Genomic DNA, 19,926 nt, shown 5'->3' on the forward strand with positions numbered 1-19,926 from the left:
TAAATTACATATGTGGTATCTCATTAGGAGCTGATGTAATTTTTTTGGATGGCTACTCAATGTGCCTCTTTCCAGCAAGTTAAAGAAAATAAATATTCACCAACATTTATCTATGTATCTCACTGTGTATAATGAGATAGTATGGTGATTAAAAGGCAGTGAAGAAACAGGGAAAATGGAAGAGAAACCAGGACAAGTGAGCAAGTAATGTGATTTAGGGACACAAACATGGAAAATTTATTAAAAATTTGGGCATGCAATTTGCTACATTTCCTAGGCAACTCTAAGGGCACGTCTACACTGCTTCTGCAGTTTGAACTATGGGGGTGTGAATAACAGTGCACACCAAAGTGTGGCACTGTAACTCCACTCCCTGGATGTGCAGGTATGAAATACTAGGTTTTTACTCAAAGTAGTGTAATCCGGTTTCAAGAGAACTAAATTAATGTGAACTAGGAACCAGTTAGTTTGCGCCTGCAGCATCCAAACAGAGAAATAACAGCACAGCACTTTGGTACACACTGCTATTCAAACTCCTGTAGTCCAAACTGTGGGGCAGTGTAGATATGCCCTAAGTTACTTAGCACAACAAAAATAATTACCTTCCCTCATTCTCTGCTTTAAAATATTGCAGTTTATAAGCTTCATTTCGAAAAAAAAAAAACCCTTTAAAAACTGGAAGCAAAATCTTACTGAGGGAAACAGAAAGGAGCACAAACTCTGGCAAGTTAAGTGTAAAAAATATAATTAGGCAGGCCAAAAAAGAATCTGAAGCTCAACTAGCAAAAGACACAGAAACAAACAGCAATTTTTTTAAGTACATCAGCAGCAGGAAACCTGCCAAAAAATTAGTGGGGCCACTGGTCAATCAAGGTGCTAAAAGAGAATTCAAGGAAGACATGGCCGTTGCGCAGAAGCTAAATTAATTCTTTGTACTGGGTCTTCACTGTAGAGAATGTATGGGAGATTCCTACACACGATTCATTCTTTTTAGGTAACACATCTGAGGAACTGCCCCCAATCGAGGTGTCAATAGAGGAGTTTTGGAACAAATTGATAAATTAAAAAGTAATAAGACACAAGGACCAGATGGCATTCACCCAAGAGTTCTGAAGGAACTCAAATATGAAATGAACTACTAACTATGGTATATAACCTATTGCTTAAATCAACCTCTATACCAGATGATTGGAAGATAGCTAATGTAACAACTACTTTTAAAAAAGACTTCAGAGGCAATCTGGGCAAATAAAGGCCTATAAGCCTAACTTCAGTATGGGGCAAATTGGTTGAAACTAGTAAAGAATTACTAACACATAAATGAACATGATATGTTGGGGGAAGACTCAACACGTTTTTTGTAAATGGAAATCATAACTCACCAATCTTTACGGGAGTCAACAAATGTGTGGACAAGGGTGATCGAGCTGTACTTGGACTTTCAGAAAACCTTTGACAAGGTCCCTGGTCAAAGGCTCTTAAGCAAAGTAGGCAGTCACGGGATAAGAGACCCAAGTCACTGCCCTAGAAATTTCCGAGCTAGGGCACCTTTAAGGAATACAACCGAAGTAGAAATTGACCTCATGGTGTGCGTACAGATTCTGGACAGAGGCAACAGCTTGCACTCTTGATAAGTGATTAATGCAACTCGAGGACTTCGTGATGTCCTTAGTCCTGTCCAAGTAGAATGCTGTTGCTCTTCTAATATCTACCATATGCAGAATCACTTCCCTGTTGTCATAATGTGGTTTTGGGCAAAAAACAGGAAGATGGGTTTGTTGATTCATATGAAAAGTGTAGGCAACTTTAGGGAGAAACTTGGGATGAGGCCTCAGAGTTACTTTGTCTTTAAAAAAGACCATGTATGGTGGATGTGCCATTCCTCCTATGCCCCTAGCTGAGATGATGGCAATTAAAAATGCTGTCTTCATGGACAGCTGTAAGAGAGAGCAAGTTGCCATGGGTTCAAAGGGAGGTCTAGTCAAAGCTCTGAGAATTAGGTTAAGATCCCAGGTTGGAGTAGGTGGTCTCACATGCATGAAGAGTTCCCAATGCCCATAAGGAATCTCTGCGTCAGCAGGTAAGCAAACACTGAGTATCCATCTACCTGATGGTGGAAAGACATTATGTCCGCAAGATGTAGCTTACGGAAGCTGAGTGAGAGTTTTGGCCTCTTGAGGTCGAAAATGTAGTCTAAAATCAGAGGGATGGAACACAAGGTTGGGTCTGTGTGCTTAGAATGACACAAAACTTGGAATCATTTTCATTGGTAAGAATGTTTAGTGGTCGACTTTTGGCTGACGACAACAACATGTCTTTCACCTCATGAGAGCATTCTACCTCTAAGGTTTAGAACCAAGAAGGAGCCAAGCCTGGAGGTGGAGGGTGAAAGACCAGCTCATTGTTTTTAGAGGGCAGATGGGTAATGGGCCAAAGAAGACCCGGAGGACATATTGTCATCTGTTTCAGGTAAGGGAACCAGACTTGTCTCGGCCAGGATGGGACAATCAGAATAACTCTTGCTTTCTCTCGTTGAATTTTCAGCAGAACCTTGGATAGAATAGGAAACAGGTGAAAAGCATATAGGAGGTTTCTGTTCCATTGAAAGATGAGAGTGTCTCCCAGTGAATGTTTCCCCAGGCTGGCCCTGGCGCAGTAACAAGGGCATTTCTTGTTCTGGTAATTAGCGAAGAGATCTGTAGTTGGGGTTACACATAGGGTGAATATGTCTCGAAGTACCTCTGAGTTCAGTTGCCATTTGTGGTTATGAGAAAAGTTCCAACTGAGATGTTCTGTATCCCTGATACATAGACAGCTGAGATGAGCACATTATGATAGATACACCAATTCCAAAGTTTGGGTACTTCTGTGCAGAGGTAGGGAGATATGGTGCCCCCAGGGTGATTTATATACAACATACATGTCATATTGTCTGTCATGACCTTTGTGTGGGTGTTCTTAATGAAAGGCAGAATGTGTGCACAGGCGTTCCTGATGGCCCTTAGCTCCAAAAGACTGATATGGAGGGTCGCTTCTGTGGAAGACCACTTGCCTTGAACCTTGCAGTCATTTAGGTGAGGTCCCCAGCTTATTAGGGAGGCATCCGTCATTAGAGTCAGTGTTGTTGGCGGCTGCATGATTGGAACGCCTGATCGGACTTTGGATGGGTCTTTCCATCAGTTCAGGGAGTGCTTTACTGTGGAGGTCAGTGATAGCTGTTTGGTTAGTCTGTCCCTCTTCAGGGAATAGACGGTAGTGAGCCACATCTGAAGACACCTCATGAACATCAGGCATTTGGGGCAACGAAGGTGCATGTTGCAATATGACCTACCAGCTGCAGGCCATTCCTGGCTGGTGTTTGTGGGCTGGCCTGGACAGTCTCTATGAGATTCATAATGGTTATGAGTCTGTGTAACTGGAGGAACGCTCTTGCTTTTACTGCATTGAGGTTGGCACCAATAAAAGCCATTCACTGTATTGTGGTCAGTGTCGATTTCTGTAAGTTGCACTGTAGACCCAGCTGTGCAAATGTGCGCATGGTTATCTAGGTGGCTTGTACGGCATCATGAAATAGGGAGCCCTGAAGAGGTAGTCATCTGGGTATGGGTAGAACACAATGCCCAATGTCCGCAGGCGTGCCGTTATGATGGAAAGAACATTGACAAATACCCTGGGTGTAGACGAGAGGCCAAATGGAAGCACCCTCCACTGATAGTGGTTCTGCCTGAAGATAAACTGTAGAAATCTTAAAAAGAAAAGGAGTACTTGTGGCACCTTAGAGACTAACCAATTTATTTGAGCATAAGCTTTCGTGAGCTAGAGCTCACTTCATCGGATGCATACTGTGGAAAGAGTAGAAGATCTTTTTATACACACAAAGCATGAAAAAATACCTCCTCCCACCCCACTCTCCTGCTGGTAATAGCTTATCTAAAGTGATCACTCTCCTTACAATGTGTATGATAATCAAGGTGGGCCATTTCCAGCACAAATCCAGGTTTTCTCACCCCAACCCCCCCCACCCCTCCCCTCCCAACAAACACACAAATCCACTCTTCTGCTGGTAATAGCTTATCTAAAGTGACCACTCTCCTTACAATGTGTATGATAATCAAGGTGGGCCATTTCCAGCACAAATCCAGGGTTTAACAAGAACGTCTGGGGGGGGGGGGTAGGAAAAAACAAGGGGAAATAGGCTAACTTGCATAATGACTTAGCCACTCCCAGTCTCTATTCAAGCCTAAGTTAATTGTACCCAATTTGCAAATGAATTCCAATTCAACAGTTTCTCGCTGGAGTCTGTTTTTGAAGGTTTTTTTGTTGTAATATAGCAACTTTCATGTCTGTAATCGCGTGACCAGAGAGATTGAAGTGTTCTCCGACTAGTTTATGAATGTTATAATTCTTGACATCTGATTTGTGTCCATTTATTCTTTTACGTAGAGACTGTCCAGTTTGACCAATGTACATGGCACAGGGGCATTGCTGGCACATGATGGCATATATCACATTGGTGGATGTGCAGGTGAACGAGTCTCTGATAGTGTGGCTGATGTTATTAGGCCCTGTGGTGGTGTCCCCTGAATAGATATGTGGGCACAGTTGGCAACAGGCTTTGTTGCAAGGATAGGTTCCTGGGTTAGTGGTTCTGTTGTGTGGTATGTGGTTGCTGGTGAGTATTTGCTTCAGGTTGCGGGGCTGTCTGTAGGCAAGGACTGGCCTGTCTCCCAAGATTTGTGAGAGTGTTGGGTCATCCTTCAGGATAGGTTGTAGATCCTTAATAATGCATTGGAGGGGTTTTAGTTGGGGGCTGAAGGTGACGGCTAGTGGCGTTCTGTTATTTTCTTTGTTAGGCCTGTCCTGTAGTAGGTGACTTCTGGGAACTCTTCTGGCTCTATCAATCTGTTTCTTCACTTCCGCAGGTGGGTATTGTAGTGGTAAGAATGCTTGATAGAGATCTTGTAGGTGTTTGTCCCTGTCTGAGGGGTTGGAGCAAATGCGGTTGTATCGCAGAGCTTGGCTGTAGACGATGGATCGTGTGGTATGGTCAGGGTGAAAGCTGGAGGCATGTAGGTAGGAATAGCGGTCAGTAGGTTTCCGGTATAGGGTGGTGTTTATGTGACCATCGTTTATTAGCACTGTAGTGTCCAGGAAGTGGATCTCTTGTGTGGACTGGACCAGGCTGAGGTTGATGGTGGGATGGAAATTGTTGAAATCATGGTGGAATTCCTCAAGGGCTTCTTTTCCATGGGTCCAGATGATGAACATGTCATCAATATAGTGCAAGTAGAGTAGGGGCGTTAGGGGACGAGAGCTGAGGAAGCGTTGTTCTAAGTCAGCCATAAAAATGTTGGCATACTGTGGGGCCATGCGGGTACCCATAGCAGTGCCGCTGATCTGAAGGTATACATTGTCCCCAAATGTAAAATAGTTATGGGTAAGGACAAAGTCACAAAGTTCAGCCACCAGGTTACCCGTGACATTATCGGGGATAGTGTTCTTGATGGCTTGTAGTCCATCTTGGTGTGGAATGTTGGTGTAGAGGGCTTCTACATCCATAGTGGCCAGGATGGTGTTATCAGGAAGATCACCGATGGATTGTAATTTCCTCAGGAAGTCAGTGGTGTCTTGAAGGTAGCTGGGAGTGCTGGTAGCGTGGGGCCTGAGGAGGGAGTCTACATAGCCAGACAATCCTGCTGTCAGGGTGCCAATGCCTGAGATGATGGGGTGCCCAGGATTTCCAGGTTTATGGATCTTGGGTAGTAGATAGAATATCCCAGGTCAGGGTTCCACGGGTGTGTCTGTGCGGATTTGATCTTGTGCTTTTTCAGGGAGTTTCTTGAGCAAATGCTGTAGTTTCTTTTGGTAACTCTCAGTGGGATCAAAGGGTAATGGCTTGTAGAAAGTGGCGTTGGAGAGCTGCCGAGCAGCCTCTTGTTCATATTCCGACATATTCATGATGACAACAGCACCTCCTTTGTCAGCCTTTTTGATTATGATGTCAGAGTTGTTTCTGAGGCTGTGGATGGCATTGTGTTCCGCACAGCTGAGGTTATGGGGCAAGTGATGCTGTTTTTCCACAATTTCAGCCCGTGCACGTCGGCGGAAGCACTCTATGTAGAAGTCCAGTCTGCTGTTTCGACCTTCAGGAGGAGTCCACCTAGAATCCTTCTTTTTGTAGTGTTGGTAAGGAGGTCTCTGTGGATTAGTATGTTGTTCAGAGGTATGCTGGAAATATTCCTTGAGTCGGAGACGTCGAAAATAGGATTCTAGGTCACCACAGAACTCTATCATGTTCGTGGGGGTGGAGGGGCAGAAGGAGAGGCCCCGAGATAGGACAGATGCTTCTGCTGGGCTGAGAGTATAGTTGGATAGGTTAACAATATTGCTGGGTGGGTTGAGGGAACCATTGCTGTGGCCCCTTGTGGCATGTAGTAGTTTAGAAAGTTTAGTGTCCTTTTTCTTTTGTAGAGAAGCAAAGTGTGTGTTGTAAATGGCTTGTCTAGTTTTAGTAAAGTCCAGCCACGAGGAAGTTTGTGTGGAAGGTTGTTTTTTTATGAGAGTATCCATTTTTGAGAGCTCATTCTTAATCTTTCCCTGTTTGCTGTAGAGGATGTTGATCAGGTGATTCCGCAGTTTCTTTGAGAGCGTGTGGCACAAGCTGTAAGCATAGTCTGTGTGGTATGTAGATTGTAATGGAACCTTCCACACAAACTTCCTCGTGGCTGGACTTTACTCCCCCCAGACGTTCTTGTTAAACCCTGGATTTGTGCTGGAAATGGCCCACCTTGATTATCATACACATTGTAAGGAGAGTGGTCACTTTAGATAAGCTATTACCAGCAGGAGAGTGGGTTTGTGTGTTTGTTGACTTAGCCTACACCATCCCTTCACCTGGGGGATCAGGAAATAATGGGAATAAAACCCTTTGCCCCTGAGTTGCTGGGACTGGTTCTATGGCCCTTTTGCATGATCCGTTTCCTGCTGAAGTAGGCTTTTGTGAGAAGGGCACCTGAAGAGGGACAGGGAAGGAGGGTCAGAATGGGGGATGGATCTGTCGGAGGTGATCTTCTCCCAACTGCTGCGAAAGAGGGTCAGGTAACTTCCAAAAGGGCACACCAGGGGTGTAGATGGCAGCTAATGTTGCTAGGTATAGTTGTTCGGGCCCTTGACCAACCTGTCAAAAGTGCTTAGAAGAGGCAGTCTGCAAGGTCATGGATTGAGGTGCTGACTGCTTGTGCTTCTGAACTCTGGACCTCTTATGTTGTAGCTTGTAATAGTGCTCAGACGGTGGGTATTGAGGAGGTTGTGACCTGTGCTGTGGCTGACAGCTATATCTTCTCGTCTGTTCTGCAGAGTAGATTCCCAGGGAGCATAATCCTGGGAATCCTTCAACATGTGGAGAGAAGCGTCTGCCTTCTCCACAAAGAGCTTGGGTTTTTCAAATGGGAGATCTTCCACCATCGTTTCCAGCTCTTTGGGCAACCTGGAAAGGTGTAGCCAAGAAGCCAGCCTCAATACCACTGCTGTGGAGACTTAGTGGGCCACTGTAGCAGCTGTATTGAGTGCCGTCTGTAGCACAGTTCTGGCTACTAACAGACTCTCTCTGACAATGGCCTAAAACTGCTCCCTTTGTGTCTCTGGTAAATGTTCCAGAAACACATTGAGTTTCCTATAATTAATAAAATTATACTTGGCCATGACAGCTTGGTAGTTTGTAACTATAAATACACCTTCTTCCCAAAGATATCTAGCCTCTTCCAATCCCATATGCATGGGGTCAACTTGGCATAATGTTACTTGACTCATGCATTAACCACATCCACTACAATGGAGTTGGGTTGTGTACATTGAAACAGGAAGTCTGTCTCTTTGGGAGGGATGTATTATTTTTTGTCAGCTCTCTTTTAGGTTGGTATGATGGAGGCTGGTGTCTGTCTGTCAGATGACTTTGGCAGGATCTAAAATCGCTTCATTAATTGGGAGAGCAATTCTGGACATGGAGATGGTGTGCAGAAAATACACTACCTTGTGATGTGTATCTGCCACCTGATTTAGGGTAATCTGCAGCTCATACCAGAAACGTGGGTCAGCTTCATGGAATTGAGGACCCCCCTTATATTGTGATGGCAGACCATGATGAGAGGCCAGGGAAATGACATTCTCCTGGTCACTGTCAGACTCATCACTGAGTAAGAGTGGCGCTGACCACGGTATTGATGGTACACAGCCCGCTGCTGAGGGCGATACTGGGTGCTGGGATGTGCTCTGTCCAGGGGCCCTAGGCCCGAGTAATGGGGATTGCCATTCTTTCCTAACTGTCAGGTCTCTAGGGTACCAGAACTCTTGTGGTACTGTTGGCTCACTCAGTATCACGGAAGAGAGTCTGTGGCACATTGTCAGCACTGATGGTTGTGAAAGTGAAGAGTGCTTCCTAGATTGGAGCTTTGCCGCACCTAGTACCAAAGGTTTTCTCGGTGCCCCTCATTTAGAGGCAATATGGTATTTGTTTTTGTCCTTAGAGGACGGTACCACTGCCTCAGAGACTGAGCCCCTGGCATCTCTAGGTGGTATGGCAGCGCTCATAGTGGAGGCACCTTGATGGTTCTAGGTACTACGCTTTGGAGCCACCAGTACCAAGGTGGCTGATTGCATTGGGGAACCTCTCTGGCTGGCCAATGATTCAGTTTGGAGCCCTTTCCCTCAAGCCTTTATGGGGAAATCTGCTGGTCTTTTCCATAACTCTACCCCCTTTGAAGTTGAAGGCTCTGGGAATGATCTGTGAAGGCTCCTGGAAGCTGAAGTGCCTTTTACATAAGGAGGAGTTTTAACTTCAGCTCCCGGTTCTTGCAAGACCTCAGCTTTAGCTGGTGGCAGAGGAAGCACTTCTGAAGGATATGGGACTCTCCCAGATTCCAGTCACAGTGAGAGTGTCTGTCTGTTACAGGAATTAACTCCTTACAGGAGAGGCACCTCTTGAAGCCGGGAGGTCTCTGGAGGGGCTATCACCCTCTAGCAGTGAGGAACGCAGAAGAAAGTTCTTCTTTCCCCTGGAGGAGTGGGAGATTCCCTCCATAAAGTATAGGAAACATAACGTTCTTTTTCTTCTTCTCCCTTCTCCTTAATAGTTAGTGTTTCCTTCCAAAGGAGTAAAAAGGAAACACTAAATATTAAGGAGAACAAAAGAAACAAAAACAACTACTACTTATGCTAATTACACAGATAAGGAATGGACAACTGCTCAGCTCTTGAAGGCCAAAGGTGGTCCAAAACAAACTGAGGGGGGTTCGCTTGGGCAGTGCTAGATAGCCTTGAGGCAGACCACAAGGTAGGGAGAGCGCATGTGGGGGCTGAAAGGACACTGCCACCTAAAATCTTTGATTTGAGGCTCAAGAGCACAGATACACCTACAGTGGAGTATCCAGAGGGACACTAGTTGAAGAAAAACATCTGCTCAGTGTGCAGCTCCAGTCAAAAAAAGCTAACAGAATTATCGGAATCATTAGGAAAGGGATAGCTAATAAGACAGATAACAACATAATGCCACTATATAATTCCATGGTATGCTCACACCTTGAATAGTACATGCAGTTCTGGTCTCCCCATCTCAAAAAGATATATTAGAACTGGAAAAAGTACAGAGAAAGACAACAAAATGACCAGGGGTAAGGAATAGCTTCCATATAAGGAGAGACTTAAAAAGTCTAGTCCTGTTCAGCTTAGAAAAGAGATGACTAAGAGGGATATGACAGAAGTCTATAAAACTATGAGTGGTGTGGAGAAAGTGAATAAGGAAGTGTTATTTAACCTTTCACATAACACAAGAACCAGGGGTCACCCAATGAAATTAATAGGCAGCACATTTAAACAAACATAAGGAAGTACTTCTTCACTCACTCACAGTCAACCTGTGGAACTCATTCCCAGGTGATGTCGTAAAGGTCAAAAGTATAACTGGGTTCAAAAAAGAATTAGATAAGTTCACGGAGGATAGGTCCATCTACGACTATAAGCCAAGATGGTCTGGAATGGAACCCTATTCTCTGGATGTCCCTAAACCTCTGACTGCCAAAAGCTGGGACTGGTCAACAGGGTATGGATCACACAATAAACTGTCCTGTACTGTTCATTCCCTCTTAAGCATCTGGCACTGGCCACTCTTGGAAGACAGGATACTGGGTTAAGATGGACCATTGGTCTGATCCAGTATTGCCATTCTTACATTCTTATATAATAGGGCACACATTATCTGTTTGTTCTAACTTGTGACCCTCCCTTTCCTATCCTTTTTCTTTACCAGTTACCCTCATTTCCTTTGTCTTATATGGGTCCTAATCCTGCAAATTCTTACTTATGCAAATGAGCACACTGACTGTACATGATCTTCTCAATATCTACATCAGCAGCTCACAGAAGTAAAGGTTTGCAGGACAGTACACTTAGACACAAATCCTGCAAAGACTTGCACACATTTAGCTTCATGCCTTGTGAGAGTTTCCATTGACTTCAAATGGGAGTATGTGCAGGGCAGCAAATTAAGCATGTGTGAGTCTTTGCAGGATTGGAGCCTAGAGTCTAAGGGCCAAGTTTTTAAGAGTTATTTAGGCATCTAAAGATGTAGATATGTGGTACCTAATGGGATTTTCAAAAGGGTTTAGGTGCCCAAGTCACAAAGGGAGTTGGATCTTAGGTACTTTTGAAAACCCCACTAGACACCAATCTACATTTTTAGGCAGCTAGCTACATTTAAAAATCTGGTGCTAAGTTCTGTGGGACAACAGTGTCCTTTTTATTTCTGTAAAGTGTTTTGTGATTTTACAGAACTATTTCAATAGTAAAATAGATAAATAATACAGTTTCATATTCATGGCGCTCAAAATCAGAAGACATCTGATTGTCTCACAAAAATATAACCAAAATTACAAACTGTAGATAAGAAATTATTTGAAAAATAAGAAAGTGGATCTAGCATTAAAAAAATCTGCCAACATCCTAACATCAAGGAATTGAGCTAATACATGTTTGTTATACAACAGTTTATCTTCACTTGCAGAATTTTTTTTTTGAGAACGCACAAATCTATTTGCACAACCTCCTTTAATTTTTGCAAAAAAACCCCAGACAATACATAATTCCAACATTTTTTACTTCTTTGCAAAAATGAAAAACTGAGTATTTATTTTAATTGGTCAATATCTTTCATACACCTCAACACATGAGCTAACGTTTCATTTTCCTGGCAGATACTTTGGTTGCAAAACCCCAGAAATGTTATTGATAAAACAGAGAAGGTCACCAAGAGAAATTTCGGACAGAGGAGACAATTAACACTCCTAAACACCCCTAAACCCCATGCCCTTCACCACCCAATTCTCTCATTCATAACTCACTCCTTTATTATCATCATCATTTGTTTGTATTGCAATAGAACCTTCATGCCTCAATCCAGGATCAGGGCCTCATTGTGTTGTACACTGTACAAACACATCATAAAAATACTTTGCTTACAAGGAAATATCTGACTCCTCTTTTCCAGCTGTCCTCTTTCCCAGTGGTGAAAATGATACTGGGGAGGGGAGAGACAAATCTGCTTAGAAACTATGAACCCAGGACCTGACTCAAAGCCCAATGAAATCAATAGATAGTATTCCATCAACTTCGGGAGGTTATGTATTAAGCCACAATCCTGAAGCCCGCCCTTATTCAGAAAAACTCCAATTTTCACACCCTATCCTATAATGAAGTCAATGAGAGTCTTCTCTGAGTAAGGAATAAGTAAAGTGAAGGCATTGGTATTTGGTGATATACAAGTGAATAAATTGGTATGCAGAAGGGGTAATGGAAGATCCAATGGTTATGCTTCCCCAATAATAATTTTTAAGTACATGAACAATGTGTTGCTGTCATATTTTATACCATTGAACGGTCTCAATAAAGAAAAAATCTGTTAGGCATTCCACAAATATTGTGCTAACTTTGGATAATTTCTGAGTATCAGTGTGCATGTGCACACATGCGCACGTATGTATATACATACACGTTTGCCTCTGTGCACACATGGGGATGAAAAACAGATTTGACAAGGAGCTAGGACTCAGGGAGAGAAATGATACTGGCTAGGGGAAAAATGTATGTGATCATGTACTTCAAGACTGTATCATAATGTGTGCACACAAGGGAGTCGAATTAAGGTTACACAGGAAACCTTAATTGAGGCATTTCATAACTTCTGAATGCTTGCCTTTGCAACTTTAGTAACATTCTTTTAACATAATTTTTGTGTGTGTGGGGGGGTATATATGTACATGGTTATAAAAAAGCATTGCTTCTATTAAGCTCAATTTTATGCAGATTATACAGAATTGTACAGTTTAGTCTGAGCGGTCTACTTGTTATCTTGACAAAGAGGCAAAAATTTAAGTAGATGAGATACCACTATGACTGCATTAATTACACATACTATTTCCATACTTAAAAGCACTCAAATAGTTTATTTTTAGAAAGAAAACTGCTCTGTGGGGCCAATTAAAGCTGGTGCAAGATCTCCACATGTGTGATATAAAAAAAGTTTAATTCTTCATACAAATGTTGTTCAAGATTCTTCTCCTTTTAAAGTTAAGTAGAAAGATAAGTCCATCGAATACACATATTTTAAATTCTATGAATCCTTGGTGAATTTACCAAACAGCCATATTTCAATTTTCAGTCTCTAGTATTTTTAAAGTAAAATACGATAATAAAACTGGGAAGCTGTTTTTACAGAGATTTTTTTTAAAGTGCTAAAGTGCATGAAAAGTATCATAAAATGTGGGAAGACATAACTTTTCTCACTCCCTTTTCATCTTACCTGAAGTGTAAGGCGTTTAACTGCATTCCACACTATTCCAATAAATTCTTTCATTTTCTCCTCAGGACTTCTGCAGCTCTCAGATGAGGTCAGCATGGGTTTCAATGGAAGTGACAAAGGCCTAGATTCTAAAGCAAACAACATACACTAGTTAATTGGATGATATGTACCTTCACTCAGTAACTGATTACTAGTACTACTGACAGTACATTATTTTTTTCTTTAAGGTCTATAAATAGTTTGTCTCCGCTCCCGAATTCAAAATGTGCATTTCAGTGTTTACACTGTACAGCAGAAACTTGAGCGAACGAGTATTGTTTTATTTACTAGATTTAAGCTTGGGAAGGGAATACTATCAATTAATTGTGGTGAGAAATTCAACATTTTAACTGCATTTAGAGACATCCTAAATTTTTCCAACATAAGCTGCTAAAAAAATATTACGAAGCATGCTTGACCTAAGCAATTAAAGTCCATTTTCAACGTGTGATGGCATATTTGATGATGTACTAGTAATAAGTTTTCCACTTAATTTGCTGCCTGGGTAATCTAAACAAAGATTTAGTTCTGTAAACTTGTTGCAAAGAGCAAGACAGTGTCCATGTTAAAATTCAGTCTTTGACTTGGTATCTTTAATTATTAATTTAAGGAAAGGTTTTTCAGCAAGCATGCCAAAATATTCAAGAAAACTAAACCATCATTTAAATATTGTTCCTAAACTTTTAAAAATCTAATGGGCTTAAGAAAATTCTAAAATGCATAAAAAGCATCATAAAATGTTGCAAAAAATAAAATTTTCTAATAAGGAAAAAACAAAAAGTAACTGCACCATACTATATTAATAATATATTTAATTTAGTTATAACATGTGAATATAAAAATGATTTAAACGAGGAATTAATTTACAAGTATGCCCAGCAGAATCAAACTACCAGACTGTCAGAATGTCTGGCCCTTTAAGAGGAGATGGGTCTCAGCCCCACCTGTGACACAATTAGCTTACCTCCCTGAGTGGTGAGAGCTGGAATGATCATATGATTTTATGGGTCATGTGGCTCAATTAGATCTCTTAGGGAAAGAAAGTCCTCGGAGGCTGGGTTACTCTCTTTCAAGTTCCCTAATAGAGGATACTGCTGGTGGGAGGGGAAGCCGGAGGGGGAGGGTACAGTTTCTATGGCAATACCATACCATGCCACCCTTACTTCTGAGCTGATGGCGGCGGCACTCTCTTCAGAGCTGGGCGTTGCTATCTAACTGCCCAGGTCTGAAGGCAGCAGCAGAAATAATGGTGGCAAATCCAGTAAACACACACGTCACTATTAGGGCACACCAGGAACTGAAGTTCTACCAGAATCAATGTTGGAAACAGGACGAGCAAGAAAAAATCATGGACATTTGTTCATATATCAAAAATCTACCTGAATGGACATTGGAGGAACAAAAAAGAGGTCATATCCGAGAACACCTGGACATATGGTAACCCTACTCAGAGGTGGAGTGGGGTAGAGGAGAGATTAGGAGGAACCCTCCAGGAAGAAAGCCCTGGTAGCTGCTGCTCAGCGAAAGAGTAAGGAGTGACCCAAAGGAGCCCAGGAAGGGCTGACGGGGACAGACTGAACAGAGCCTGGGAGTGGCTGAATACTGAACCAGAGGGCTTTATGAAGAGTGTCTAGGGTGTTAGACAGACCAGCCCCTCAGGATGCAGGGGTTATACTCAGCTTGAGGCTGGGATATAGACTCTGGGTTTTTTGTACTGGTCTTTTTGACTGGTTTACTCCAGAATCCGGGGACTTTCATTAAAGTCTTGGCTGGGGGGCCAAGCCACTGGATCAGCCAAACCCTCACAAGAGGAAACTGAGGCAAGGCCACTGCAGAACCACCCTAAGCTTATTAGGCAGTGATCCTGCTACCTAGACCTACCAAATAACTTTTTTTTTCAGCAGGAGTAGCAATTATATGCATTTTCCACAACAAATATTAAATTATCCCTTTGAGATTTTGCAACATCTTTCGATGTACTCAGCTTCTTCAACTTCTCTATTCTACCCCATTCATGAACGACCAGAGAAAATTGTAGGCATAAATTAATAATTCTTTCTAGTTCATTTTAAAATGAATTTAAAATCAGTAGAATTCTAATACCTATAGCAGTCTGGAGCATATAAACTCTGCCAAAAAGCAACCAACCAACCAACTGCCTCCTTCCGTCGCACATGCATCTTCAAATTGAATCAGGCAAAATCTGACTGTGTGCCCTTCTGAGAGAAGTTTGGCATTAGACAATTTCAATCATCTTTGAAAATATAGGGACAAGGCAAAAGATCACATTCTAAAGCACCCCAAAAGGGGCATGGGCAAGAGAGGGGGAGACACTGAGGCAACAGCATGAGCTCTTAGAAATTCATCTGTGATATTTTTTTCTGGTAAAAAGCTGTGAGAGGGTAAAAAAACTATGGCTGGCTAATAATTTTGGCAAAATCCATTTAAAAACTCAATTTCAAAAATTTGATAGATTGTAATTTATGGACTGTCTTGAAAAAAGAGAGAAAGCTGAATTTTATGTGGTAGGTAAGGAAATCAAGAAAAGGTGAATAGACAGTCTGAAAAGCGGGAAGGAAAGATTATTTTGCTTGCAGCATTTGGGTTATACTGGAACGGAAAGAGAAAAAAAGACATGGGAGACTATAGAGCAGGACATTGCAATGACAGTGAGGATGAAAGGAGGTAAGAAATGGTTACTTACTGTAATTGTGGGTTCTTTGAGATGTGCTGCAGACATTCCAAGTAGGTGTGTGCATCCACCAGAGCCAGAGACTTTTGCTTAGCAGTATCTGTACAGGGGAGGCGCTCATGCCTGTAGCCCCTCCTCTAGCTATAATAGGTAGCGCTGCCCTGACCCCCCTCAGTTTCTTCGCACTGAATATCCAGGGGAAGACTCCAATGCAGAGGGGATGCAGAGTGAGCTGTGGAATACATGTCTGCATTATATCTCGAAGAACCACAGTTACAGAAAGTAACTGTTCCTCTTCTTTGAGTAGATGTAGATGTGTATTCCAAGTAGGTGACTAATGAGCAGTACCCCAATCTGGAGGCGGGGTTCAGAGTGTACCTGAGTAAGGATCACAGGACTGCTCTGCTGATATTAGCATCAGCTCTGGAAGAAGCAACAATTGCCTAATGGTCTGCAAATGTATGTGCAGACCACATATCTGCTGAGGAGGCGTAGCTGACGCTATCTCATAATCAGTCTTGATGCAAGATGTTATCCATCTAGAGATGGTTCGTGCAGAGACTGCATATCCCTTTATGGGGTCTGCATATGACATGAAGAGGCAAGGCATGAAACTGTTCAGTTCTGTTCAGATAGAAGACTAGACAGTGTCTAATGTCTAGCATATGGAACCGTTGCTCCTCCGGGAAAATACACCACCTGGTTCAAATGAAACTGAGAGACCACCCTGGATACAAACTTCAGGTGTGGCCAAACTGTAACCTTGTGTCTCGAGAACTGCATGGAAGGAGGTGCAGCCATCAGGGTCTGCAACTCACATGCCCTCCTGATAGAGGTAATGGCTATCAAGAATGCAGTTTTCTAAGATAGGAGCGGCAGTGGATGGGAAGCAAGGGGCTTGAAAGGAGGATCCATTAGAGCTGCTAAACCCGTATTCAGGTCCCAGAAGACGACAATCTCTCAGACTGGAGGATGCAGGTGAGGGAGCCATTTCAGAAATCTTGTCACCATGGCATTGGAGAAACCCAGTTTTCCTTAGACAGGGGGATGAAGTGCCAATATTGCTGCCAAGTGCACTCTCAGAGAACTGCATGCTAGGCCTGATTCCTGAAGGTGTAACAGGTATTCCAAGATGTCCTGGATGGAAGCCTCCACCAGATGGCTCCCACGGGCCAAAGACCACATGGAAAACCTCTTCCACTTAGCCAATTAGGCCGTTCTTGTCTTCCTATTCTTAAGTAGGAACTCTTGGACAACCTCCGAGAAAGTTTTTGGAGAGTGTTAGTGACAACTTCCTGGTGCAAGTGCTGGAGGAACGAACTAGGGGTCGTGCTCCTCTTGACCTGCTGCTCACAAACAGGGAAGAATTGGTAGGGGAAGTAGAAGTGGGTGGCAACCTGAGCAGCAGTGATCATGAGATGGTCAAGTTCAGTATCCTGACAAAAGGAAGAAAGGAGAGCAGCAGAATATGGACCCTGGACTTCAGAAAAGCAGCCTTTGACTCCCTGAGGGAACTGAAGGGCAGGATCCCCTGGGAGGCTAATATGGAGTCCAGGACAGTTGGCTGTATTTTAAAGAAGCCTTATTGAGGGTGCAGGAACAAACCATTCCGATGTGCAAAAAGAATAGCAAATATGGCAGGCGACAAGCTTGGCTTAACAGAGAAATCTTTGGTGAGCTTAAACACAAAAAGGAAGCTTTCAAGAAGTGGAAACTTGGACAGATGACTAGAGAGGAGTCTAAAAATATTGATTGAGCATGCAAGGGTGTAATAAGGAAGGCCAAAGCATAATTGGAATTCCTAGCAAGGGATGTGAAGGGTTTCTACAGGTATGTTAGCAACAAGGAAGTGGTCAGGGAAAGTGTGGGACCCTTACTAAATGGAGGAGGCAGCCTAGTGACAGATGATGTGGAAAAAGCTGAAGTACTTAACGCTTTTTTTGCCTCAGTCTTCACGGACAAGGTCAGCTCCCAGACTGCTGCACTGGGCAGCACAGTATGGGGAGGAGGTGAGCAGCCCTCAGTGGTGAAAAAACAGGTTAAGGACTATTTAGAAAAGCTGGACATGCACAAGTCCATGGGGCTGGATGCAATGCATCTGAGGGTGCTGAGGGAATTGGCTGATGTGATTGCAGAGGCATTGGCCATTATCTTTGAAAACTCGTGGTGACTGGGGGAGGTCCCAGATTATTGGGAAAAAGGCAAATATAGTGCCCATTTTTAAAAAAGGGAAGAAGGAGAATGGAGCAGGTCCTCAAGGAATCCATTTTGAAGAACTTGGAGGAGAGGAAGGTGATCAGAAACAGTCAACATGGATTCACCAAGGGACCATTCAGAGAGAAAACTCTGCTGAGATGATCCACAAGATGGTTCTGGACCCCTGTAAGTGCACAGCTATCAGGGTGATTTCCTCTTCAATATAGAACTGACACAGGCTGATCACCTCCAAGCAGAGTAATTTGGAGTGAGCGCCTCCTTGTTTGTTCACATAGTACATTGCAGTGGTATTGTTCGTGTTAGTATGTGAACCACTGAATGCCTGATGCAGTCCTGGAATGCACAACATGCATTGTGGATGGCCCAAAGTTCGAACAGGTTGGTATGGAGCGAGGCCTCATGTTCTGACCACAGACCCTGCCTCCACAGCAAGTCCAGAGGTACTCCCCAACCCAAAAGGGACGTGTCAGTAACCACTGACTTGGTCAGAGAGGGCTGAGTGAAGGGGACCTCCTGCAACACATTGCATGGGGACTCCCACCAGTGTAAGGACTCCAGGACTGATGGATGAAGGTGAACCAACCTGTCTAGAGAACACAGGTCAGGGCGGTAACTGTCCTAAGCCACATGTGAAGAGCACAAAGGTTTAACCTGGCAAGATAGATGACCTGGGTACAAGCAGACATGTGGTCCAACAGGCTCAGGCACACACAGTTATGGATGGTTGTGATTGCAAACTGAGGCACAGCTGCTGAATCTCCTGGAATGCCCTCAATTTAATGGAATCTAACAGGACCCCAATAAATTCTATTTGCTGAGTCTGACTTTACTGTAGGTTGACTTTACTGTATTTAGAAAACGGTCGAGTAAGCATAATGGGGTGTGGATGTGGCGAGAATCTCCTCTCTGGAGCTGCCCTTCAGCAACCAGTCACTGAGGAGGGGGGAGATATGGATTCCCTTCCTCCTGAGGTACGCCATGACCACTGCCAGGCATTTGGGTGAAGACCTGCCGGCCAGAACTGAGACCAAATAGGAGAATCATTTACTTGAAACAGCAGTCTCCTACCATGAAGCAAAGTTACTTCCTGTCACTCCACCGAATGGCCACATGGAAGTAGACATCTTAAAGGTCCAGAGCAGCAAACCAGTCATTCTGAGACAAAGTAGGGAGGATAGTTGATAGAATGACCATGTGGAACCTCAGGTATTTGATTAACTTGTTGAGACTGCGAAGGTTATGGATGGGCCTCATCCTGCCCTTGGATTTTGGTATCAGGAAATATTCGGAGTAGAACCCATGATCACAGTGTTCTCACTGAATCTCCTCCACCACTCCCAACTCTAGCAGAGAGCTGACCTGCTTGAAAAGCAGTATTTCATGAAAGGGGTCCCTGAAGAGGAACGGGGAGATGGGGTGTGGAGAGGAACTGGATGGCTTAGCCCAATCTGACAGTGTCTAGGATCCAGCTGTCAGATGTTATCGAGATCCAGGCATTGTAAAAACGAGCCAGTCAGTCCCCAAAGGAATGGGGGGGGGACATCGAGGGATGAAGAAAAACAACTGTAACAGAGCTCTGAACCAATGAGTCAAAATGGGCATTTAGCAGCTGCCAAAGGAGGGTGCGCAAAGCGGTCGGGCCCTGAGCTTCAGTGTTTCCTCTTGTGAGACCTATCTCTCTTCCTGGGGCAGTCCTGTTGTCTCAGGGGAAAGGTTATACAAAGGGATGCTGTGGTCTGTGTGGCTGTTGTTGCTGTGCCCATAATGACGTCTCTACACGGGTGGCATGTATATCCTCAGAGACCTGAAGGGAGCCCTTAAATCCTTAAAGGAATGCAGGGTTTCATCAGTCTTGTTTGAAAACAAAGTTCTGACATCAAACTGCAACATCCAATAGAATCCCTGAGTTGTGGAGCAAAGAAGCCCTGATCATAGTAATTGCCAAGGCCATAGCCCAGGCCCAAGTGTCTGCCACATCAGTGGCAAGACTGCATTGAGGTTTTTACCACCAAGCAGTCCTCAGCAACAAATGCCCGAAATTCAGCCTGGGAAGCCTCAAGCAACTTCTCCTCAAATGTGGCCATAGCCAACCAGTTGAGGAAGTCATCTTGCATTTATCGGAGTTTGTTTA

At 43.5% G+C, this 19,926-nt stretch overlaps 1 protein-coding gene across 1 annotated transcript in view; it reads right to left on the reverse strand.

The window, feature by feature from the left end:
• Positions 1–19,926, reverse strand: part of VPS13B (vacuolar protein sorting 13 homolog B) — a 913,989-nt gene that overhangs the window by 398,610 nt on the left and 495,453 nt on the right. The window contains exon 22 of the mRNA XM_074944046.1: positions 12,848–12,975. Coding sequence (XP_074800147.1) covers positions 12,848–12,975 — 128 coding nt within the window. The remainder of the gene's footprint in view (positions 1–12,847; positions 12,976–19,926) is intronic.

The sequence above is a fragment of the Natator depressus genome, chromosome 2 (assembly GCF_965152275.1).
Source record: "Natator depressus isolate rNatDep1 chromosome 2, rNatDep2.hap1, whole genome shotgun sequence".
NCBI lineage: Eukaryota > Metazoa > Chordata > Testudines > Cheloniidae > Natator > Natator depressus.